Source organism: Balaenoptera musculus, chromosome 7 (assembly GCF_009873245.2).
Source record: "Balaenoptera musculus isolate JJ_BM4_2016_0621 chromosome 7, mBalMus1.pri.v3, whole genome shotgun sequence".
NCBI lineage: Eukaryota > Metazoa > Chordata > Mammalia > Artiodactyla > Balaenopteridae > Balaenoptera > Balaenoptera musculus.
Genome location: NC_045791.1, coordinates 80,246,982 through 80,273,572, shown reverse-complemented (window position 1 = coordinate 80,273,572; position 26,591 = coordinate 80,246,982). Strand labels below are relative to the sequence as shown.

Sequence of the window (26,591 nt, the reverse complement as noted above, 5' to 3'; positions counted from 1 at the left end):
ATTCACAGCAGCCAATTCTGAATACAGCCATCCCTTAGGGATTCAGACTATCCGTAATTATAGTTTTCTCTTCTTAAACTCAGTAAACTGAATTGTGCTAAATCATTAAAAATAGAGACTATAAAGTGAGTAAATTTCAGAATTGAACACGAAAAGGCTGAGGTATTGGGAAAGCTGCTATTTGCCTATAATCCTTTGCTGTACAGTAGAAACTAACACAACATTGTAAAGCAATTATACTCCAATAAAAATTTAAAAAATAATAAATTATATGATCATTACTTTACAGATGAGGAAGCAAGGGCCCCTGAAGTTAAATGACTTGCCCATTATTACTTATTAGTAGCTAGTATACCCAGGACTCAAAGCCAGAACTTGTGTGGGTATCACCGGCACTACCTTGGGGTTCCCAGAAGCAGAACTGGACACACAATGCAGGCTTTCACTCTGTCCTGATCCCTGAGGCTTGGGATCCCCACAGCCCAAACTCTTGTGATCTGTGGAAAGTGGTAACCATGATTGATTGTAAGAGAGGGTTGCCTTAGACGCTTCTGAGCAGGACTGCCTTCCATCCTTTGCCCACTGCGTCCCTCGTCTCATATGTAGGTCTTTAGATTGTCCCCTGGCTCTCAGCCCTGCTTTCTGGACCCCCTGGCCTTCAAGAGCCTAGCTTTCTGAGATGACCCACTGTCTGTGCCACTGTACAGTTTTTTACTAGTCCCAGCCTTCAGCATAGATGTGTATCCTTGACTATCTGCCACACAACTTGTAGACTATTGATGTATGCAATTTTCCAGTCAGGTAACAGGAAGTCATATCTGAGACATAACCCACTCCATAATATATTTATCAAAAATTTTAAAGTACACATGGAAATGTGATAGGATTAGGGGATTTTTCCCCCCTATGTCTACTATTTTAATATTACTTTTATAATAAATATAGATTTTAAATACTAAGTTTACAAGTGTAATGTTCCTACTTTGTAGGAACAAAGGTTAAATTTTGAACCTTATCTGAGAGCCTTCTACTACTTCCTGCCTTTTCACTTTTAATCAAGTCCTTTCTCAGAGCAACATGCAATTACTTAAATAGCCTCAGCAAAGCATGAGGTTATCTGCATTAGCTTTTCAAACTTATCCTCAAGGAGACATAATTGGTGTTTATTCTTGTCAGCTGTCTTAACTTTGTTTCAAAAGAAGCATCTACTTTAAAATCATAAAAGTGGCGCAATAATGTGATTTTAAAAATCTGAGACTCTAATGTGTTTTTTTCTTTTTTAATAGCTCCCAACAGTGGTAACCAAGACATGTCAGCCTGGTTCAATCTATTTGCAGACTTGGATCCGCTTTCAAACCCAGATGCTATTGGACACTCAGATGATGAACTTCTTAATGCTTGACTGAAGTTATGATGCCACTTCAGTGGCCTTGAGACACCAATTTTGCAACTTATTGCCTTTGTGGAAAGGAGTTTATGTTGTCACCTACATACGAAAACCTTGTGTTTGCAAGGTTAGACAGATGGAAAGGACCACGTTTTAATACATTAAGTATCTCTTTAATATCTTGAATTTACAGCTGTTGCTAATATATGGAAAATACTAGAAACTATTGAGTCTGAAATACATACCAAAAGTTAGTTCAAAAATAACAGCTAGGAATAATTATCAATAGGAGGTGTGTTTATCTGTTTGGAAAGCCTTTTATGTATCAGATGCCTTGCTGGCTGTGAGAATTCTGTATCTAGAGAAAGGAAGGACAGCATGTAAACTGGGTTGTGATTTGGGATTGGTTTTTAAATAAAACGGTGGCAGGGGGAATTCTCTGTTGTGGAAGATAGCACTAGAACCAGACCAGTTTTTTTCTTTAGTTAGAAAGGTAGAATAAGATTTGAGAACTCAATTTGCTTCAGTGAAATCACAGAGAAACTTGGTGCTTGTTTTCTCCACTTGGAGGCTAAAATGTAATATTCCTTAGTTTTTTTCCTTCATACAAAATCATGGACACCCCCCGATTTCATATTGAATTTTCTTGGGGAAGTAGCAGGATGATTTATTTGCTAAGAAGTCCATCCTCTGCATAAACAGAAAAATCTCTCTTCCCATTTTATAAACCACAAGAATATCCATCCTATGGTACTTCAGACATTGTCCAAGTGTCTTCAGGCCTGATTGTTCACACATTGCTACTACAATGTACTGTACTCATATGCTTCCTAAAAGAAAACGAGGGGAGGATACTCCCTGAGCAACTGGCAGTAGTATTCCTGAAATGACCCAGAAACTTCTAGCTGAATGAGGGAAAAAAATTCTAATTAACTTACCCTCGTACAGATTTGCAATACTTTTATTACCCCACATTTCTTGACATGATTTAACCCAGAAAGCTTTCTGGCAAAGTTACAGAAAGCTCTATACCATCAGTAAGGGAGTGTTTTTCCACTTTTCTGTGGGCAACATCATCTGAGGCTCTGTTTGATTACTAAGGACAAACATACCCTTAAAAGCTTTAGAGTCTAAGTATTGGAAGGAAGGCTATTTAATGAAGTTAGCATAAGCTAATGAAAACATAGCCACTGTATACACACAGTCACTCAGTTTCCTGTTTTTTCCCATCCACCCTTTAGTTCTGAGGCAGTTCACCAGGTGTCTTGTTTCATTGTCCAGTCCATTGCATCTGCATAAGAAAACATTTTAACTAAGACTTTCACAGTAGTTTTCATTGTATTCCTAGTTCTAAATAGGCTTAATTATTATTTACAAGAGAACTGCTTGTAATCTCTGAGTCTCTGTATACAGAAAAACATTTTTTAGGAATGGACTAGGGCAGGTAAAATGCAGCCCACTTCCCATCCACAACAGTCTGGCCTAACTACAATCTGAACTACTCACAAGCTATTTAGAAAACCACAACTATGGTCAAGTAGTGTGTAGGCTGGAAAGACCTTATCTGAGGGTCAGAAACATGGACTTAAGAAAAGGTTATGTAAATCCTTCCTTAAAATATTTTCACACGCTTATTTCTTTACTTGGTTAACCATTAAGAAGCATTTTGTAACTCTCCCTTTTTATTCAGTTTAATGCCCCAGAATGCAATACTGTCTTTGTTCCGCCAAAATTCAATCACCAGGGGTTATAATTATGAATCACAATCTAAATTCTATACCCATGGCTGCTCTGTGCTTTCAACTTTGAAGTACCTCAGAAAATGTTAATTTTATGTCTTGCGTTTTTGCCATTTTTCTTTCATTTTCACTAATGCATTAGTTCAAAAATATTTGTATGGCTTCCTCACATGCATGCAGAGCAGTCGTTATTTCATGTAAACAAAGACACTCAACCCAGAGGAAAATCACTAGTCTCTCCAGGCCCAAATCCCAGACTACGAATGTGAAGGGGATACTAACCCCAATTTTCCAAGAGCAAAGGTTATCAAAAAATAGAAGCATACAAGGATTTTTATTCTTCAGTTCTTAATTTCTCTAACATTTTCGCTTTCAACAGAGTATGTAGTTGCTCGTTTAGCCTCAAAGCAACATTAACTGCCTTAGCAAGTCTAGTTATAACTTCAGCAAGTCTGACTGCATTTTTGAAGTGCACATTTAAAACTCTGCTATTAAAATGAAGGTAACTATTCACATTTTCTCAAGATTATTTGAAGCTCAGTCTTTAATTTAAGGTCCAGAAACAGAAATTTGGCTATATTACACCTAAAATAGGTATAATAGGAAACCTAAAATAAGAGACAAGCTAAAATAAGAAACCAAGCACATATTCAGTAGGGAATGACAGGATAAACACAGAACAGAAAGGTGATCAGCTGCTTCCTGGTTAAATCTAGAATAACCATTCAGTAAGAAGTATATTAGTTAACCTTAACCAAGGGTGGGCTGAGAACAACTCTTTCAAATGGGTGGATGCTTTTTATATTAAATGGGGGGAAGTATCTATGTTATACTTTTGAATACCAAATAAGAATGCATTTAAACTTAGAAGAGCCCCAGAAGAACTAAAAATTTGCCTAATCTTTCTTCAACCACTTTATAAGAGAGGCAGAAATACCAGGGCAGATTAAGATCAAATTGGTATAACTTTGTATTTTTTGAAATCTTTCATTAATTGTAAAACATAACTCTGATATGATTAGGAACAAACTGTATTTTAACAAAACAGGTTTCAGTATTTGCACAATGAAAAAGTGTTTGTATTTCAACTATGGATATTTCACATAACTATCTTTATAGACCATCTGGAAATGTAGAGGTCTTACAGCATATGAACAAAGGAAGTTTGAATGTGCTATTTTTCTGAGCCTCTTTTAATAAAGATTACAAGATGGCATAAAACAGAGTTTATTTGCTAAAGTGTTCAATACAAATCCAGTTACTGTTTCTCTATTCAAAAACTTGGGTTTTACCTCAGGACCATAGTAATAAGAAGGAAGTTTGAATGATACAGATACCACAGAATGAAAATAAAACCAGGGCAATTAATATCTTTGTGAGACTGATTCTTTCTAATTTACTTCATGCAGGAGGGACTTTGTAAGATACGGGAAATAACAGAATGTGTATTCTTTGTGTAAATACTCTCAGTAACAAAATACAAACAAATAGCAGAATTTTGAGCCTAGAAGCAATAACCAGTGAAATATAAGCCATAACATTTAACCTGATTTGTTGAAGGGAGGAATAAAAAGCAAGGCAGGATTGATTGATCCAGTTATTTCTACCTTCCATAGCACTGGCAGAGCCCTGCATTTCCTTACCTTGAGCAACGAAGCAGACCCAGAATCTTGGGATACAGACATTAAACTAGGAAGGAAATACAAACTTTAAAATATTAACTAATTCAGCAGTATTGAAAGTAATGCATTTAAAACACAACAGTAAGGTATTTAAATATAGCAAAGAAAACCTATAGAACAGGATAGGAAGAAAAACGTTTGTTCGTTAGGATGGGTCACATCCATAAGCCCAACATAAAATTTCTTCCATGTTTTATGTGCCATTTAAAAGAAGACTAAAGAGTTCAGCAAGAACTGTCCTTGGCATCTGAAGTCAAGACATGGTTCTCTACTCAGTGGTGTAAATAAACCATTCAATGCCCAAAAATAAGTACAACCTGGAGATAAAGGTCTGAGTGGTGTTATCAGGTAAGATTTTGAAGGGCATGTTTTTACATGAAAGAAAAAAGAGTTGTTTTCTTTATTCCATTTCAAAGTAATACTCTCATTTAAAAGTCTGTAAAAGTAGACGACAAAGAAATGATCCACCAACCTACCAAACAGGAATAACTACTGTTAATATTATATATGAACTAAATTGTGATCCTAGGTCAGGGGTTCCCAACCCCCTGCTGTTAGGAACCGGGCCACACAGCAGGAAGTGAGCGGCGGGCGGGCCAGCGAGCCAGCAAAGCTTCACGTGCTGCTCCCCTTCGCTCGAATTACCGCCTGAACCCCCTCCCCGCTCCGGTCCGTGAAAAACTGTCTTCCACGAAACCGGTCCCTGGTGCCAAAAAGGTTGGGGACCCCTGATCTAGGTGATTTCATTTGATTGTCTGTCTGAAATGGGCATACCAAGTAACTGAGGTTAAAAAATTACTTTCGTAAGTCTTTACCTCAAAAAGTCAGTTAAAAAAAAAAAAAAAAAACCACCAAAAATGTGAAGTTGCTACTTTCTGCCTCTCTAACAGACGTGCTCCCCAAATTAAAGAAAATATTTCTTTTGAATTTCTGCAGCTATAGCAACATTAAAACCCAGAGCTTGAGGATTTGTGTCACTACCTACCTTGGTCAGGAAGTGGTGTCAAACCAGGTTACTTTCTTTTCGCCCTCTGAACCAAGCTGCCAGCAGTTGAAGCAATGAAGAAGACCAAAAAGAACAAACAAGGCTACGACCCAAAGGCACATAATCTGCGATGATACCAAACACCTATATTTTATTAATGTCACTGTTATAGGAGAAGTCGCAGTAAGTCTGAGTTCTACAATCAGAATTGGTTCAAGGCCAGATTTTGACACTTCCCAGATGTATGACCATGGATAAGTTACTTAATCTAATTCCAATTTTGCAATTTATAAGACAGTAACTAGCAGTACCTGGCTTCACAGGGTTAATGTAAGCACCAAGCCTGGCACTTGGAAAGCTATCAGTAAGTGTTACCTACTTTCATTATGATTTCAGCTCAACATCCTTGACTATATTATACTTTGCAAGGTAAAATGAATTTTATGGGATCATTTTCCATGACCAACAACTTGTGGCTTTCCTAAGGGATGAATAAACTTACCTAACAAAACAGAAAGGAGATGATAACACGTGTTTGCTTCCAGTTTTTTAAGTTATTTTCACACCCACTAGCCATTTAACTGACAGCACTGTCATCAGCATTTCCTAAAATCACATAAGAAAACTAAGGTTCAAAGAGGTGACTTCTTTGCCTAAGATCCCATGACTATTAAGCTGCAGAGCCAGAAGTAGTACCCAAATTGTGGCTTTTCCTGCAACTCCTCTGAATCATCCCAATGATCTCAAAAAATAACTGCTTAAGGCATGGAACTGAGATGAATGGTCATACTCCTGGGTTTCTGGCCATCAGAGCTCCATGACAGTCTTCTCTAAAACAACACAATGATTAAGCATGACTCATCCATGCTACTGTATAAAATCAAAGAGTATATGGAGATAAATTCTCAGTTTGAGGAAGATGCAAACTGCTGAAAAGACAAGAATTTTTAAAAATAAAACCAGCAATTTGGAGATGCTTAGTAAAGAGAAGTAGAAACTATGTCTTTAAAGACTCCAGTATCTGTGTTAAGATACTAGACCAACCCCAAAACACATATACAGAAGTTGTATCTACAACAGTATTTTTCAAATCATTTTGATTACAACCCACAGTACGAAATATATTTTACTTTACAACCTAGTACATATGTATCCCTATGGCTAGCAAAAGCTTTACATACAAGTACTATTTCCCTGATGTCTTCAATATACTTTTGTTTCCTGTTCTGCGTCATTAAAAAAAAATGTTGGCTGGACCCATTTAATTCATTTCAAGACCCAAACAGTTTGAAAAACACTGAACCAAAGAGCAACAAAGGCTATCTGTGTTATCATACCATGTTCTAGTAGAGGTTTAAAATATTTAAAAAGCAAACATAATCTTAGCAAGGGAAAAAAATGATATTGATATACATCGGCAGGGAACTCCTAGGAAGAGGATACTATTTCACACCCAACCACTTAAAAGCAACTTTCAGTTGCCTTTAAGGAAAGCAACTGAAAGGTCTACAATGATCTTTTAAGGAAAGGATCATTACAGACCTAAAAACTTTGGGGGGGAGCGGGTATATTTAATACTAATGAATCAAAGCAAAAAAAAAAAAATCAAATAAATGGGGGAAGATGGGAACACCCAACGTGAGATCTAAATTTGCTCCTCTCAACTTCTTTAAAGGTGGAAGGAAAAGACTGAGAGAAAAAAAAAATGGGAGAAAATGTTACGCCAATTTGAGAGATTCTCTTTGCGTTTGCTGCTGTGTTTAATTATAATGTTATATATATATAATCTCCAAATTCTGGTTAACTTTTACCCCCAGAAATAATTTTTAGAATTTCTTGCAAAGTAATTTGGTGACCACTTTTTATGACAGGCAGCTGTGGTGACACTTTTATATCACTTAAAAGATGACCCTGCTTTCTAAATGATTATACCGCACGCAGCCTTCATACAGATTAAACCCTTCAGCCTAAACAACTGTCTTCCATTTGTAAACCACCGACACAAAGGAAGCAGCAAGAATGAATTACCAAAACGGGGAAAAAACTCCTCTATCTGTACTTTAGAATGAAATTAAGTGACTGCCCCCAGCTAAATCTCTAACAACCTGTAAAGTACTGAATTACCTATAAACAGGTACGCCTTTCAGTATGCTTGCTTATATTTTAACATTTGCTTATTAGCACTTAACACAAAGATCAGGTGCTTTCAGTTCAAGAGCAAGTTAAGGAGGTAGCAAGGAAGTAAGGAAGTAACAACTGGCAATATTATATATCCTGCTACCTAACACAAATTCATCTTTCTATCTGTGAAAAAGAACATACTAAAGTTATTTCAAGCTAGAAATGTCTGAAAAGAAAGAAATTTGAATTTGAGGCAATATTCATAAAAGTACACAGAAAAAGACTCAAGAAGAACAGACTTTATTTTTAACATAAAAGTTCTATTTTCTTGTGAGGCAGCAACAAGTGTTCAGGTATAGGGAATACGTAAGTACACAGTAACAATATTTATCACCACTGGAAATGCTGTTTTTTGGGAGAATTTTGTTAGAAAAACGAAACTTTAAAAATCGCATTTTAAAAAGATTTACACAGCTTCAACAGAGATGAAAAATAAAGACTTTTAAAAAACATAAATTATATTCTTCAACAGGATTGTACAAACAAAATATTGTTCAGGGCTGCTCTGCTTATCATTAATTTAGGCAGAGTAAAACTTAAACCTTAAAGTGCGAAGTTAAGTGTTTTAGCTTTCTTAATGCAAATTCAGCACGTCCACTGGTCTGGTCTTGAGACACTGAAATTCTAAGCATTAAGGAATGAATCTTTAGAATAGTAAATTCAGTAGTGGCAATTTTTCTTTTATTTCCTTTAACAAAAGAAAACTCTGACAACCCACTCTTAATCTTGGACATAACAGAAAGCTATAAATTCTATTTTTTAAATACCTTCTTCCAGTAAAAGCCAACCATTAAAAAGAAAGAAAGAAAAAAAAAAGGCTTCCTTGTTGCCAGTTATTCCACAGTTAGCAATAGCACCTTCTAAAACTCTGATTTGGCTTGTCACAAATATAAGAAATATTTTAAACAAAATGAAGACTCTAGTTAAAAAATAATTTTGGCATCCATGCTCACCATATTAATCAAAGAAGAAAAACAGGTATTTTTAAAACATAATTGCTCACAAAAGTCATGACAAGTAATACAGACTTGGTCATGATCAGAAACCGTAAATTCATGTTATCACCGCAAGAAAAAAACCGTTTAAGAGTAAAAATAACTTAACACTGACAAAGTTCATAACCAGAGAATAGCTTTCTTTTGCTGAAATATACAAGCCACCTATTTCTTTCTTTTACCGCAATGGAAGTAAATTTATTTAAATTTTTTAAAAATTTAAATTATATTCCCATTGAAGCTATTCTAATTTATTTACCTTCTGTACAGTTTTCTACAGAATAACAAGGTAGTTATGGAATGTAATTTTAGAAAACAATATTATGCATTCTATTGAGAGTAGACCCATTTTTTAAAAAAAGTCAACCACCTGTGAACCAAGGTTACATAAAGCCGAGTAGACTATGGCCAAAATTTTTTCAAGACTGCATAAAGCTCAGATACTTAAAAATTAGCCCTTTGGCACTGGCAGTTAAGTGTTTTTTATACCTTGTACCTTCCCCCCCCTCCTCAAATCTCAGGCTCTATTTCTCCCAAACATGAGGACTATGTTTAGTTGCCATATAATTCATTTACCTGCAAATTCACATTCTCCTTACAACCAAACATTAAAAGTTCCACCTATGAGACTGTGAATAATACTATCTTAAACTTGTTCTCTCATTCTGATTGTAAATTACTTTAGTTTAAGGATATATGAAACTCTACAGAAAGATGTGAGTTAGATAAACATGCACAACAGAGTAAGAGGAAAAACTGTTTACAAAGTGGCATTGTAGTTGTAAAACACCCTTGTGACACGTACAGATGGAAAGGGAAGTAAGTGTAAGGCAAGGAAAAGAACATAGATTTAACAGAATTCAGGTCATCCAAAAACTGATTTTGGATTTTTTTGAAACCTTATTTTTTAACTTCCTACCATCGATACCAACTCACCTGATTTCAGCTTTACCTTTCTTTTGTACTTCTGACAGAGCAGTTCTCAGTGGTGAAATGGTAAATAAAGTTAGAGGCAAAGAATCAAGGTTCTCAAAGAACCTACTGACCAGAACATTTAGACTTTGAATAACTTAGCTTTTCCTGATTTAGAAGCCACAATGTACTAATTTCAGGAAAATTAGTTTTGGACAGAAGGGGTACCAAAATTCATCGATGCCACCAACTGAAACCTGACAGACTTATTCAAATGTTTGAGTTTATCTAATTTGCCTAAATACATCTCTGTTTTCAACTTAACAGGGCAAAATTTTTAATTACTTAGATGTTTTAAAGGTACATGAGTATAAGAAGTCCTTTCAGATGATTTATTGCTACCACTAGCTTTTCTTTGATGGGATATATCTGGACAAACTGACATATTAACCTTCTAAACTATATCCCTTTTACAAGTATTTGTTTTCTCCCTATAATATAATATGTATAGGAACATTAAATTATTGCATCATAAGGTAGTTTATGAAGACCTTAGAAGGATGCTTTCTATCAACACAGTTTGCTATAACTTTTTAAAAAGAGCTGCTCCTTAATTTCACTACCACATACCCAGACATGAAATACTGCTGTCATGTGATACTGGCAGTGATTGTATTAGGACGAGCCTAAATCCAAAACCGTATGGATTCTTCAAAGGTTCCTGTTCTTTACGCTCCAAAGCTCTCCTTGCCTGTTTTCCCCACCGTGTGGAATGTTGGAGGGAAAACTAGCAAAACCTATAGGCAACATATCTCAGTGCCAACCACCATAAAGGAAACGTCAGTCGCAAGATTCTGTGACTAAGGATTGCTATTCAACGGATTACACTCCTGGCAAACTACTAACCCTGACCAAATCCACAAGACAACAACATCACAAAAGCAAAGGAGGAAATCCATGCACAGCCATTTTAGGATCTCTTGGGGCTATGATACAGTGACGGTTAAAGGTAGAACGACACCTGTGGGAAAGAAAGGAGATCATGTGATAAGTATTGAGCAGAAAACCCAAGGGGCTCCTGACTCCTAGCTAGCAGTCGACACGGGGTAGCTTCCTTTTGGCTCACTGATTTTTAAACCAAGTTCCAATGATGGGTGAGAACATATTAAAGCACTTGTCTCCAGATTATAATTTTTCTGACCACATGGTGAAATGTGTACAGGAGTAGTGAGGAAAACAGCAGTTTTACAAGTATTTCACCCAAAGCACAAACTTCTGACATCAAAAAACATAAATCACGTAATGTACTAATATTGCTTTTTTATCTCTTTTATATATACTTGTTCAATGCATTTACCTATCAATTCTTGTTTGGGAGAAGAACACAGTCATGAGATTAAGATTGCTAGGAAAATGTCAACAATCCCTTTGGTCCCAAAGCTGAAAACAGCTGAGAAAAGCACACATCTAGAAAGGGAAACAAGAAACAGAGGCCAAAGAATCGTCTGAACATCCTGTTTGCTGTGTTTTCAGAAAACGTAACATTGGTATTATAAAATAGTCATTTTCATATAAAAGATGGTTCTTGCAGCATCATTCACGTCTCCCTTCAAGAATCATGTTTGCAGGGATCAGTTTTTTATTTGTTTTTTCAAAGAAGTCTAATTTGAAAGCAAAAAACAATGTGATATCAGCCCTCCAAAAGGAAAGAATGAAACCTTTTTCCTCTTTCAACCGGTGCTTTAAGAAAAAGCAGGCTAAGCACTGAGGGCTGGCCTTCAGGAGTGAGCAGAGCCATCAGCGGGGCTGCTTTCTTCCAGAAGCCGCACGGTGACGCGTCAGCGTGGAAATGCTGGAGCACATCACAGCCAACTGGGAGCGCACGATGCCATCGCTGCCAAGGGATGGAGGAGATTCTCAGTTGCCCAGAACAGTGGCCTCACAGCACTGGGGCCTATCCTTCAGCTTCCTCAATGGGTTCTGGTGGTGGGAGGAGAGAGGCTGGTGGCGGGACTGTACTCGTTCCTCGAGAGACTCGGTCTTGCTCTGTGTTTGTAGACAGGGAGGCCACAGCGATAGGCTGCAGAAGAGTGGTTGTCATGCCAGTGGTGACTGTCAGACTGTGGCCAGAGCCCTTGAGGGTAAGATCTGGTGTGGGGAGGAGTGGCTTAAGGATGCTGACGAGGCAGAAAGCAGAGCCGCTTTTAGGAATGAAATTCACCTTGTTTTTGTCAGGGCAGTAAAAGGCCGGGATTTCGTGAAGTTGTTTTGGCCTAGACATAGAATAAACAACCCAATACTTTTAAGTCACAGAACATCAGAAGTTCTTTTCTTTAAAAAAAAAAAAAAAAAAAGTAGTAACTTACAGACACAAAAAAGGAAAACAAAACTCAAGCTATGTCCAAAGCTTCAAATGCTACTGACCAAGGACACATGATTCAAATTATTTATCTCAATGCTGGAAGGACACCAGATTTTGTTGCTGCTTTCAGTTCCCTGGCGAGCCCCGGGCACCACATAGGATGCTCAGACATCTAAGTGAAGATCTAAGATAGCCAATCTGAATAAAGAATTTCCTAAAGCAAAAGATATTCTAGCTGTTTAAAGACAAAAATATGTTCCACTATGATTTTTCCAAAGTCTGCACTATTTTGAAGGGAAAAGGCAAGGAAATTAATGACATACATTGTCTTTTACTGAGTTCCACCACTGCGTGACTAAACTTCAGTGGGCATGAGTTCTCCAAGTGCCCTTAAAAATCTCTTTGAAACAATTCTGAGTTAATAGCCATGATGGTTTTCTGAATAACGTAACATAAATGTAAAATCAAAATAAAACTAATGACAGTCCTCTGTTCTGAAAGTTTTTATTGAAGCCAAATCCTTCCCTGTCCCTAGCTGCTCCTGCAAATTAACCCAAAGAGCTGCAAAAGGATACAAGTGTTAATGGTATTCCCTGAAAATATAAAAAATTAAACTGTTAAAGTAACATGGAAGTGACACAAAATTGAAAAGAAATTCAAGTGGAAGAACCTAAATAAATCAAGATTCAGGTGGGAAAAGGTAATACGATATGACAAAAGTATGGTTCTCATCTCTCCTAATGAAATGAAAAAAAAAAAAAAAAAAAATCCAAATGTGCCAAGTCTGCACTAGATTCTGGAGACCCAAAGGCAAGATGATCTACAAGGAGATAAACATGTAGTTCTTGGGAAGAGGAAGGTACTGGGGACAGACTGTATTTCAATATCATTAGTCTCCTTTATAATCTTTAATTTGTTTTTAAAACATTATTCAGAGAAGCTATGAATTACTTCAAAGGATCCATAAGCTTTACTGGACTGCCAGAGGTGCCCATAGCACAAAAAAGCTTGAGAACTCCCGCAAGCGGGACTGACAGATGTGATAAAAATGGTTTGTAAAAGGTTTAGAGGTAGAACAAGGGAGTGGATAACCTGTGGCACAGAGAAAGAGTGGGGGAGTTTGGTAGGAAGGTAGCTTCTAGAGGAAGTAACATCTGAACTGGGTTTTAAAGAATGAATAAACAACAGACCTGGGGAGTAGGTGCAAAAAAAAAAAAAAAAAAAGTTCCAAGTACAACATTTTTGGGTGGGCATATTTTGCTTTGGGTGGGTATATTTTATTAATAGTGAATACTACCCATGGATAGCTTTGGCAAGTATAATAATTTAAGAAGAAAAAAATTACATTGTTTAAATTTGTTTTTCTTGTGTATTGTTCTTTCTTAGATACAATGGAAACTTATTACTTGAGTGCATCTAGGGCCACATGTGTATTTGGATATATTATGATAAGAAGAGCACACACCCCTCTGTTTTTACTGACAGCATGGATTTCAATTCCTTAAAGAAGATAGGAAGTTGAGATTATGTTTCTTTTTTTTTAAATAAATTTATTTATTCATTTATTTATTTTTGGCTGTGCTGGGTCTGTTGCTGAGCGCGGGCTTCTCACTGTGGTGGCTTCTCTTGTTGCAGAGCACAGGCTCTAGGCGCGCAGGCTTCAGTAGTTGTGGCACATGGGCTCAGTAGTTGTGGCTCATGGGCTCTAGAGCGCCGGCTCAGTAGTTGTGGCGCACAGGCTTAGCTGCTCCGTGGCATGTGGGATCTTCCTGGACCAGGGCTCGAACCCGTGTCCCCTGCACTGGCAGGGGGATTCTTAACCACTGCGCCACCAGGGAAGTCCGAGATTATGTTTCTATAATTAAATAATGCTTGTATTTTCTTTTGAAGAGTTATTAAAGATAGCTTTCATTCTTATATTAGGAAAAAAAGGGCTAATCAATTTTTATACCCTCCTCCAAATGAGGCCTAGGTTTTTAATTAATTTATTTATTGTTTGAGGTTATCTTATTAAAAAGATAAAATTGTCTTAAAAATCACTTAAGACACATGGCTGCTAATGGATCTTGAAGATGAAACCACACATTTCTGAGATACAAACTTCTGACTTTGACATTTTTTAATGACAGAATCTAAAATCAGTTTAACTTCCTTTCTGCTTTCATGAAAACACTTATGACAGATCTCACACAAAATAACGTAAACAATAACAACTTGTCTAACTGGCACCCAGATCAAGAAAACAGAACACTAACAATAAAAAAAAAAAAAAAGCATCACCACCCCCTCTCCAGTCATGACCCCAACCCACCAAAAGGAATCATTTTTCACTCCATTTAACTTTGAGGAGCAGATTCTCCAAGAAACTCGTTACCCACCCCTGGGGTGTATGACCAGTATTATACTTATGCTACTAGAAGCTGCAGGTACTAATACTACTTCAAAGTTTTCTTCAATTTAAGAACCATACATATCAAAAAACCAAAACACACACACACACAGAAACCCTCAGAACTAGTTTAAATATTTTACTTTTTCCTTAAGAAGCTATTCCAAAAGGATTGTATCTCAAAATAAATATAACTGCTTGCTAGCTGACTTTCTGAGAAACAAATGGTCAGGATGGATAATTATTATAGGTATTTTCATACTGATGTGAGGAATTCTTTGGTATTTTTTTTAAAGGCTTATGTATTTTCTTTTTAAATTCAGGAATAAATTAGTAGCTAAGAAATGGTGATTCCAAATTATTTATAATGGGAGGGAGGGAAAGAAAGGAAGAAAAGAAGGGGTTATGTCATATTTTTTTAAAAAATCTCTATACTGCAAAGAGGCCAAAATATCTAGGAATCTAAGGTAACTAAGGTCAAGGAGTTCATTAATTGGGATCAGGAAACAGCATATGTGACTTCATTAAAAAGGACTTGCTGGGACTTCCCTAGTGGTCCAGTGGTAAAGAATCCTCCTTCCAATGCAGGGGACGCTGGTTCAATCCCTGGTCAGGGTACTAAGATCCCACATGCCGTGGGGCAACTAAGCCCGCGTGCCGCAAACTACTGAGCCCGCGTGCTCTGGAGCCCCCACTCCACAACTAGAAACAAGCCCTCGCGCCACAAGGAAAGATCCCACATGCCACAATGAAGATCCCGCATGCCACAACTAAGACCCGACGCAGCCAAAAATAAATAAAATAAAATAAAAAGTAAATAAAAGACTATGCCTCTGGTGCCATATTAGCTATAAAAAAAAAAAAAAGGACTTGCTAAGTGCAACAGGCATGGCTATGGTCTGTGCTGTATCAAAAAAAAAAAAAAAAAAAGAAATGCAAAATCTGGTCTTGCCCTTTATGGTCCCAAATCCAACTACCTATTTTCTTTCAGGTAAATAAGCATACATTTCTAAAAACCAGAGATCAACCTCTCACTAACTCCAACCCCTGGTTCAGGTCAGAGTTATTACCTTTAAACCAAAATTAAGACTTGGAGAGAAAAGTATACTTTAAAGAATGATTAAGCTAAAATTTAAAAATTAGGACCAATAATCTACCCTTACTTTAATGCTAGTGCATCCAGTTTTGCTCTAATTATGACATAACTGGGGCAAAAAGGAACCAATTTTTTAGACTTTGAGTAACTTGTTTTATTGATAGAAGGTTAAAATTACCTCTAAGAAATCCACTATTGGGTTACTGCTGTTAATTTCTTTTTGGAATATAATTAAGATATTTGAAAATGAATAGATTTCCATGAGCTACACATCCTTTATATCAGTAAAATTTATAATAAACTATGTGCATTTAAAAAAGACTAGGTTTACCTTCTAATAACAGATGGCTGTGCCATAAAACATTTTATATGTCAGGGTTTACCTTACGTTTCTTTGATCTATCTATCCATCCACACACACACCCTGTCCTTTCTTCCTTCCCTTTAGAAACAAATAACATAGTTGTATGTATATAGTTCAGATATTGAGAAATTTTCCAAACGTAACAGTCTAAGGCAGATACCACAGGACACCAACCCACACAACCAATATTCACTCAGTCATTTACACAGAAATTCAAACTGCTTTTTAAGTCCATCAGCCACTTCTCTGCACTTAGGCACATCTGAATTACCAATACATCAATCAAAGATCTCAACTCCATAAGGTTCCATGTGGACCATTTGATTTTTACTTAAAAGAATGACTCCATTTCTTAAGAACTCTCATGAAAAGGTCTAAGCCAGCATTTTCAAGTCAAGCATAAAAATCCTATGAGGTTTGTTAAAGATGCATAATCTAGGTCTTACCTACGTCCATATTTTTACTCATTAGGCCTGGGATGGGACCTGGGAATCTGCAGTTTTAACTAATAACCCAGATGATTACGATGCAGGGAGTCTATGAAACACATGTGGAGAAATACTGCTTAAACTCTCTGGCACCAGTCAAGTTTTTAGACTTACATGGTGAAAAAAATAAGCAGTTGCTAAAATGGAGTTTTCAATTACTGTCAGAAAAGCAGATAGGAGACTGACAGCTGGGATCTCCTAGTAGAGGAGGTGAAGGGATTAAAAAACAATGCTCTTTGTGTGGCAAAATTATTCAGAATTTAGCTTAAAGAAAGCACTGACAGAAGGGGCACAGAGAGGAACAAAAGGATGTCATATTTTAAAATGATTCTAAGATGTTCATGATGGAAGAAAAAGATACATTATGTGATTCAGACAAGGCTGGACAATCTCCACATTGCAGTTTTGGTTTCATACTGAGAAAAAGCCGGAGGATGGCTCTTAGACTTGCAGCGATAGTGAGATTGGAAGGTGAGGTTTATATAAGTACCATCATCCTCTCCCCAAATAATGTTCATCAGCTAATTTGCTCAGTTTTATACATACCTGCAACCCTGCAGCCACCACTTACAAAGCTACTGAAAACTCAAAGTTGCAATACTTGCTGAGCAGACTCTGAGTCTAAAACTAAGAGTACCTGACTAGAGTACTAGCCAACAGAAATATATGAGCACAGAAGATCGCATACCAAGGGTACCAGACGCCGTTTAAAATTCTACTTCTTCCGTGATCTTCATCACGGGAACGTGTTTCTGCAAAGTAATAGGATTCTCTTCCCCATGTTGGCAGGAAAATATTTTTTTTAATTGTTTAGAGAACTGGAGACTAAAAGTAGTTAAAAACTGGAGGGAATTTGATCCTTGAAAGAAGGAAACCCACCCTGCATTGAGATCCGTGGTCTACCTTGAATAAATACAATGCTAAATTCAATGTGTGGAGCTGACCGTTTACAGGTTCAAAACTAACCACGGGTGATACGTTGGGGACAACTGAGGAAATGTGAATAACAACCGGATATTAGTTCATATTAAGCATAACTGTAATTTTCTTTGGTATGACAATGGTATTGTGGTTATGTAGGAGTGGTTACTTTTACTGTGGTTACTTTTAGGAAATGAATATTAAACTGTATTTGAGGTTAAATGTCATGTCTGCAACTTACATTCAAACAGTTCAGCAAAAACTAAGCAAAATGTTAACTATAGGATCTAGTGGTGGATCTATGCGTGGTCACTGTACTGTTCTTCAGCCTATTTGAAAATTCTCATAATAAAAGTTTTGGCGGGGGGAGGGATGGTGGGGGATACTTACGAGCATTCCTCAAAGACTTTGACCCTCTCACAGCCCTCAGGAGGTTCCCTTTTGAACATGTAACTGTTGTTAGGTTTTGGTGAGGTTGCATATTTGGGCAAAGGAGAGTTGTTCCCATTATCTGCAAGAAACGACATGCTGCATTACTGAGAAACACTAGCACATACGTGCAGAGTCATACTGTATTGGATTGTTCTTGGCCTCCCCCTACACCATGAACTACCTGAGGGTAAGGAATAGTGCTTCATTCATCCACATCACCCCACTATCTAACACAATTCCTGGTAAAGAGGAGATAATGTTTGTTAAATAAATGCATAAACAAGGAAGAGATTTTTATTTTTCTTCTACTTACCATCACCACAGCCTAGGTAGGTTATTATTTAACCTACCATCACTTACTCACTCCTCAGCACTGAACACTGATCTATGTTGCTGCCGTATTCCTATTCCGTACACGGCATATGGGCTCAAACGCCACTTCCATTCTTCCCAGGACAAGTAACTGACATGGTTCCTCACTGGCTGCTTATCATTCACTCTCGGTCTGCCCCTCAGAATCTCTCTATTTGATTTCTCTGCTCCTCTGGTCACAATCTCTGCTCCAGGGAGTCAGATCCATATGCACACTATATGCTGAAGACTTTCTTTTGCCTACAAACTTCTCTATACCTAAGAGGTCCTTCTCCACACGCTTTCCAAAACCTCCTTCAAAGTCTGGCTCAAAGATTTTGAAATCTTTCTTTTTTTTTTTTGAAATCTTTCTAAATTAACCCTACCAAAGGGAACACTTCTTGACTCTGGTATTCCTGTCCAGTGCTGATGTCCTCAGTTTCTATTATATTAACTTGAAATTCTAGACATGTTCCCTAAGTGTCCTATATGTAGAGTCTGACTGCGCCAACTAAACTACAATTCCTTGCTGGCGGTAGCACTGTAGCCCCTTCTCATAAAAGAAATCAGAGGAGCTAACCAGTCACTAGTCTCCTAAAGTAAAATACAGCAGGACACAAAACTTACGTTGTTCCTATATGTTATTGAAGTAAAAGTAGAAAGTATGGGAAATCAAGGGACAGATTATAATAGCCATGGTTTAATTTGTGAGGAGAGGGGTACATCTGATTGAGCACTAAGTACCAGGGGCTGCATTCACTATCCCTTTTAATCTTCACAATAAGTATCAGAAGTGATTATGCCGACTCCTGACAAGAAACACATGGCCCAATCAAAGGATTTAGTTCAGTGGGTGTCAAACTTCTGTGCACGTGAATCACCTGGGGGCACCAAAAATGCCTAGTGCCTGTGTCCTGTCCCCAGGGGTTGTGATTTAATTGGTCTGGGGTGTTGGTCTGGAATAGCCATGTTTTATTTAACCTAGAAGATGACAAAAAAGGGTCCAAATAATAAAATTTTACAACTGCCCACTGTCTGAAGTGACTTCTTCAGAAAATCTTATGTCCTCTGTACTTGCTGCAGTGTAAGTACTTTAGGTGACTGGCAGTAATGACCAGTTGTCATTGGACATGGAACATTTCAGGACATTCAACACATTGCAAGTAGAAAGTTCTAAATGAATGACTACTAAACTGAGCTGTAGAATTTATTTAATAATAAATATCTTATTATTGCTCTCAAGTTCATGTAATAATAACTAGGATTAGGCTAAAAAAACACTGCCCTGATACAGAGAGATGAAAGGCCCTATTTGTTTTAAAAAGTAAGAATATTATTAGTAACTAATATGCAACGTGCTATGTCTCCAATTACTTTCTGAGTCGGGCAAGTGGTTTAATACTATAAGTAGCCCACCACCACCACCTTTTACTCCAGGTTTGCTGGAATACTCATCTTGCATTGACATAAATCAGCTTAATTCTTGTTAGAAATATCACAAATACAGATCCTAAAACACACTACTGTAACTTGAAGGTTTCACATTCAATTAAAAAGTAGTAAGATTGTAAAAACATGACAACTAAGGTGATAGAGAACAAATGCTTATCAGGACAAATGTTTATCTCATTTATACCAAAAAGAATGTCTCTCACTAAAATAAGGAGCTTGTATTAGTAAGTGCAAAAAAGGAATAAAAAGGTACAAACAAAAGCCCATAAACCTACCCAACTAGACCATCACCTGAGCACCACAGTAAAACCTACTGTTTTGTACTCCAATATTTTTTTTTTTTTAATTTTTTTAAAATTTATTTATTTATTTATTTATTTATTTATTTATGGCTGTGTTGGGTCTTCGTTTCTGTGCGAGGGCTTTCTCTAGTTGCGGCAAGCGGGGGCCACTCTTCATCGCGGTGCGCAGGGGGGGCCACTCTTCATCGCGGTGCGCAGGCCTCTCACTGTCGCGGCCTCTCTTGTTGCGGAGCACAGGCTCCAGACGCGCAGGCTCAGCAATTGTGGCTCACGGGCCTAGTCGCTCCGCGGCATGTGGGATCTTCCCAGATCAGGGCTCGAACCCATGTCCCCTGCATTGGCAGGCAGATTCTCAACCACTGCGCCACCAGGGAAGCCCCTCCAATATTTTTAAATCTATGTTTTGAACACATCTCAAAGTAATTATCTTAGGAGCCCTAAACGTGTGTGCTCTGCTAGAAAATGAACAGAATGCACGATACAACAGGTGGTATTCACTTATCATCTGGTAGCAAACTCCTCCTGCACTGTACCTTTATCCCTGGGATCAACAAGCAGGTCATCAGCCGAACAAGGGCTCTCCTCGCTCCCCTCGTTGGAGATGGTGAGGAAGGACGTGGGGGACACAGACTGGGAGCGGCTGCTGCTGTTGCTGCCCCGCTCTGCCCCGCCGGGGGTCTGCGTGTCGATGCTGCGTGTGCTGCTGCTTCTCTGCACCAGGGGCGGAGGTGCGCGATGGCCGTCGGGAATGTCTTGTGGCTGTTATGTAATTTTAAAAACATAAGTATTTTTGTCATTGATTTTGCATATAACCTATGCGCATCCTCCTGTATCCTTTAAATCATCTCTAGATTTCTTATATACCCTAATACAACACAAATGCTATGTAAAATAGCTGCTGGTGTGTGGCAAATTCAAGTTTTGGATTTTGGAACTTTTTGGATTTTTTTTTTTTTTTTTTTTTTTTAATTTTTTGGCCATGCCGCATGGCCTGTGGGATCTTACTTCCCTGACCAGGGATTGAACCTGTGCCCCCTGCAGTGGAAGCACGGAGTCTTAACCACTAAGACCGCCAGGGAAGTCCCTGGCATTGATTTTGAAATGCACCTAACGTCACCCTTCCCCTGTTGTTCCAGAAAACTCAAAAGTCAGAAACCCTCTCCTTATCAGGCCTCGCGAGAAAGAAGCCTCTGTGTTGCTCCGTGGGGACACCCCTGTCTCATCTGTCTCCCCCTGGACACTGAGCGGCAGAACAGAGCCTCTGTATTCCCAGGGTCTGGCACATGAGTGGTCAGTGCTTGCTGAAGGATGAACTGCACTGAATTACTTATCATGTGCTATTATTTTTAAAATTGTAAAAACAGGCCATTATAAAAGAGGAGAAATCTAGGTGCAACTCTAGGTTCCACATTAGAAGAAAAGGTTATCCACTGTGTAAACTAGTCATACTTGATGACAGGCCCTGCTACTTTCTCCCCCTGCCCACTTCCCTCCAAGAACAGGGTTTTCAAAGAAACCTTCCTAAGTGAGAGAAAGCTTAATCACAGCAGTGCTAATTATATAGGGAAATCAAGGAGAACACTCAGAGGGAAGCTTGTGTGACTCACTCCACAGGGAAACCAGCTCCCTGTATATCTTTGGTACATTTACCTTTATTGCAACAAGAAAGTTTCCCCATCATGCAGTGGAGGAGGGAAGGAGGAGAGGGTGTGGGCAGTTGCGTTTTCTCTAAGCTAAACCAACCTGTAATCTTAAGAGAGAGAATCTTAGGCGTCAATAAAACACTACTTTAAACTCCCCAATTCCTCTTTCACTGAAGAATGAAAGCTTAAATATATTGTGACATGGTTTTAAATATAAACAGGAAATTTTATCACTGTCTTATATATGAACCACTCTTATGCGTGTCATAGTTAATAGAATACACATTCTTATGTGTATTATAGGTAAGCAGAACTGTGCTTCGATGATATAGTCAACCAAACAGTAAGTAACATAAGCAAGAGGTAGATTCATACTTTAGAAAGTATTCCATGTCATATCCCTCCCTCCCCAACAAACTCGTAAGCTAAACTTCTGTTAAATAGAGTTATAGCCAATAAGAAGCATATCACCTGTCTAGGGGTTTTTAAATACAGAAAAACAAAAAATAGCTTCTGTTCAAGGATCCAAATTTAAGTCACATCAGTTGTCTCTATGAGATGCAAAGAAATGAAAACTTTTCATTCACTTGCAAAGGTCAAAGTTTTTCAAAAGAGAAAATTTTCATTCTCAACAAGAAAGAAACCCATGTAAATATGGAAACCAAAACTGTGAATTTTCTTAATAATTAGAAAAGTTAATGTATAAGAATGATTTTAAGATACAAGAGTACTTACTATAAGTTGTTCTTCCTTTTCCCCAGTCTCTTTAATTATTATTTCAATCTCCTGATTCAATCCTTCCACACTATTCCGGAACCGGGAGCCTGTTGATTTGGTGATGGGAATTACTGGAATAAGTGCACTCTTTGGAACAGGAGCCTTAAGAAAAAGTGGTGGAGGGGGGAGAAGATACACTTAATACTACCTTTAAGTTATCTAGATGGAAGCATACTTCCATTTGACATGGTTAACTCTAAAATAAATCAAAATAGAAGATAGAGGGGCAAGATGGCGGAAGAGTAAGACGCAGAGATCACCTTCCTTCCCACAGATACAGTAGAAATACATCTACACGTGGAACTGCTCCTACAGAACACCCACTGAACGCTGGCAGAAGACGTCAGACCTCCCAAAAGGCAAGAAAATCCCCACGTACTTGGGTAGGGTAAAAGAAAAAAAGAAATAACAGAGACAAAAGAATAGGGACGGGACCTGCGCCAGTGGGAGGGAGCCGTGAAGGAGGAAAGGTTTCCAGGCACTAGGAAGCCCCTTTGCGGGCAGAGACTGTGGGTGGCAGAGGGGGGAAGCTTTGGAGCCGCGGAGGAGAGCGCAGCCACAGGGGTGCGGAGAGCAAAGCGGAGAGACTCCCGCACAGAGGCTCGGCGCCAACCAGCACTCACCAGCCCGAGAGGCTTGTCTGCTCACTCACCGGGGCGGGCGGGGGCTGGGAGCTGAGGCTCGGGCTTTGGTGCTAGCCAGGAGGGAGTCCGGGAAAAAGTCTGCAGTTGCCGAAGAGGCAAGAGACTTTTTCTTGCCTCTTTGTTTCGCGGCGCGCAAGGAGAGGGGATTCAGAGCGCTGCCTAAACGAAATCCAGAGGCGGGTGCGAGCCGCGCGGCTATCAGCGCGGATCCCACAGCAACAGGGGCGCAGAGGGAAAAACGGAGAGATTCCCGCACAGAGGCTCAGCGCCGAGCAGCGCTCACCAGCCCGAGAGGCTTGTCTGCTCACCCGCTGGGGCAGGCGGGGCTGGGAACTGAGGCGCGGGCTTCGGTCGGATTGCAGGGAGAGGACTGGGGTTGGCGGCGTGAACACAGCCTGAAGGGGTTGGCGTGCCGCGGCGAGCCGGGAGGGAGCCGGAGAGGAGGTCTGCAGCCGCCGAAGAGGCAAGAGACTTTTTCTTGCCTCTTTGTTTCGCGGCGCGCAAGGAGAGGGGATTCAGAGCGCCGCCTAGACGAACTCCAGAGGCGGGCGCGAGCCGCGGCCATCAGCGCGGACCCCAGAGACTGGTAGGAAACGCTAAGGCTGCTGCTGCCGCCACCAAAAAGCCTGTGTGCGAGCACAGGTCACTCTCCACACTGCCCCTCCTGGGAGCTGGTGCAGCTCGCCACTGCCAGGCTCCCGTGATCCGGGGACAACTTCCCCGGGAGAACACACAGCGCGCCTCAGGCTGCTGCAACGTCACGACGCCTCTGACACCGCAGGCTCCTCCGTACCGCTCCCTCCCCCGCCTCCTCCGTACCGCTCCCTCCCCCGGCCTGAGTGAGCCAGAGCCCCCGAAGCAGCTGCTCCTTTAACCCCGTTCTGTCTGGGCGGGGAACGGACGCCCTCAGGCGACGTGCATGCAGAGGCGGGTCCAAATCCAAAGCTGAACGCTGGGAGCTGTACAAACAAAGAAGAGAAAGGGAAATCTCCCCCAGCAGCCTCAGAAGCAGTGGATTAAAGCTCCACAAACAACTTGATGTGCCTGCATCTGTTGAATACCTGAATAGACAACGAATCATCCCAAATTCAAAAGGTGGACTTTAGGAGCAGGATATATTAATTTCCCCTTTTCCTTTTTTTGTGAGTGTATATGTGTATGCTTCCGGGTGAGATTTTGTCTGTATAGCTTTGCTTTCACCATCAGTCCTAGGGTTAGGTCCGTCCATTTTTTTTTTTTTTTACTTAAAAAAAATTCTTTTTTCCTAATATATGCTTTCTTAATAATTTTTTCCATATTTTCTATTTTTAGAAATTAAAATTTTTTTAATAAGTTTTTTCATATTTTTTATTTTAAAAAATTAAAATTTTTTTTCTTAATAAATTTTTTTCTTAAAAATTTTTTCTTATTTTTTACTATAAAAAATTAATAAATCTATTTTTAAAAATTAAAAAAAAATTTTTTCTGAACACATTTACTCTTAATAATTTTTTTTCTTAATTTTTATTATAATAGCTTTATTTTATTTTATTTTATCCTCTTTTTTTCTTTCTATTTTTTTCTCCCTTATATTCTGAGCTGTGTGGATGAAAGGCTCTTGGTGCTCCAGCCAGGCATCAGGGCTGTGCCTCTGAGGTGGGAGAGCCAACTTCAGGACACTGGTCCACAAGAGACCTACCAGCTCCACGTAATACCAAACGGCAAAAATCTCTCAGAGATCTCCATCTCAACATCAAGACCCAGCTTCACTCAACGACCAGCAAGCTACAGGGCTGGACACCCTATGCCAAACAACTAGCAAGACAGGAACACAGCCCCATCCATTAGCAGGGAGGCTGCCTAAAATCATAAGGCCACAGACACCCCAAAACACACCACCAGACGTGGACGTGCCCACCAGAAAGACAAGATTCAACCTCATCCACCAGAACACAGGCAATAGTCCCCTCCACCAGGAAGCCTACACAACCCACTGAACTAACCTTAGCCACTGGGGACAGATACCAAAAACAACGGGAACTACGAACCTGCAGCCTGTGAAAAGGAGACCCCAAACACAGTAAGATAAGCAAAATGAGACGACAGAAAAACACACAACAGATGAAGGAGCAGGGTCAAAACACACCAGACCTAACAAATGAAGAGGAAATAGGTAGTCTACCTGAAAAGGAATTCAGAATAATGATAGTAAGGATGATCCAAAATCTTGGAAATAGAATAGACAAAATGCAAGAAACATTTAACAAGGACGTAGAAGAACTAAAGAGGAACCAAGCAACGATGAAAAACACAATAAATGAAATTAAAAATACTCTAGATGGGATCAATAGCAGAATAACTGAGGCAGAAGAAAGGATAAGTGACCTGGAAGATAAAATGGTGGAAATAACTACTGCAGAGCAGGATAAAGAAAAAAGAATGAAAAGAACTGAGGACAGTCTCAGAGACCTCTGGGACAACATTAAACGCACCAACATTCGAATTATAGGGGTCCCAGAAGAAGAAGAGAAAAAGAAAGGGACTGAGAAAATATTTGAAGAGATTATAGTTGAAAACTTCCCTAATATGGGAAAGGAAATAGTTAATCAAGTCCAGGAAGCACAGAGAGTCCCATACAGGATAAACCCAAGGAGAAACACGCCAAGACACATATTAGTCAAACTGTCAAAAATTAAATATAAAGAAAACATATTAAAAGCAGCAAGGGAAAAACAACAAATAACACACAAGGGAATCCCCATAAGGTTAACATCTGATCTTTCAGCAGAAACTCTGCAAGCCAGAAGGGAGTGGCAGGATATACTTAAAGTGATGAAGGAGAAAAACCTACAACCAAGATTACTCTACCCAGCAAGGATCTCATTCAGATGTGATGGAGAAATTAAAACCTTTACAGACAAGCAAAAGCTGAGAGAGTTCAGCACCACCAAACCAGCTTTACAACAAATGCTAAAGGAACTTCTCTAGGCAAGAAACACAAGAGAAGGAAAACACCTACAATAACAAACCCAAAACATTTAAGAAAATGGGAATAGGAACATACATATCGATAATTACCTTGAATGTAAATGGATTAAATGCTCCCACCAAAAGACACAGACTGGCTGAATGGATACAAAAACAAGACCCATATATATGCTGTCTACAAGAGACCCACTTCAGACCTAGAGACACATACAGACTGAAAGTGAGGGGATGGAAAAAGATATTCCATGCAAATGGAAATCAAAAGAAAGCTGGAGTAGCAATTCTCATATCAGACAAAATAGACTTTAAAATAAAGACTATTACAAGAGACAAAGAAGGACACTATATAATGATCAAGGGATCGATCCAAGAGGAAGGTATAACAATTGTAAATATTTATGCACCCAACATAGGAGCACCTCAATACATAAGGCAAATACTAACAGCCATAAAAGGGGAAATTGACAGCAACACAATCATAGTAGGGGACTTTAACACCCCACTTTCACCAATGGACAGATC

The 26,591-nt window shown here is 39.0% G+C and overlaps 2 protein-coding genes across 4 annotated transcripts in view; one reads left to right on the top strand and one right to left on the bottom strand.

Moving 5' to 3' along the window:
- ICA1L (islet cell autoantigen 1 like) overlaps positions 1 to 5,577 on the top strand; it is a 71,621-nt gene extending 66,044 nt beyond the window's left edge. The window contains exon 13 of the mRNA XM_036856976.1: positions 1,287 to 5,577. Within this exon, the coding sequence (XP_036712871.1) occupies positions 1,287 to 1,402 (116 nt within the window). The 3' untranslated portion in view covers positions 1,403 to 5,577. The remainder of the gene's footprint in view (positions 1 to 1,286) is intronic.
- Positions 5,578 to 8,195: 2,618 nt separating this feature from the next.
- The window catches only part of FAM117B (family with sequence similarity 117 member B), a 93,043-nt gene continuing 74,647 nt past the window's right edge, over positions 8,196 to 26,591 (bottom strand). Inside the window, exons 5-8 of one of the 3 annotated variants that reach the window (XM_036858795.1) lie at positions 22,417 to 22,560; positions 20,572 to 20,797; positions 17,892 to 18,012; positions 8,196 to 12,154 (exon numbers count right to left, since the gene is read on the bottom strand). In XM_036858795.1, coding sequence (XP_036714690.1) covers positions 11,836 to 12,154; positions 17,892 to 18,012; positions 20,572 to 20,797; positions 22,417 to 22,560 — 810 coding nt within the window. In that variant the 3' untranslated portion in view covers positions 8,196 to 11,835. Of the gene's footprint in view, positions 12,213 to 17,891; positions 18,013 to 20,571; positions 20,798 to 22,416; positions 22,561 to 26,591 lie in introns of all 3 variants that reach the window. The other 2 variants (XM_036858796.1, XM_036858797.1) reach the window with 2 other exon arrangements.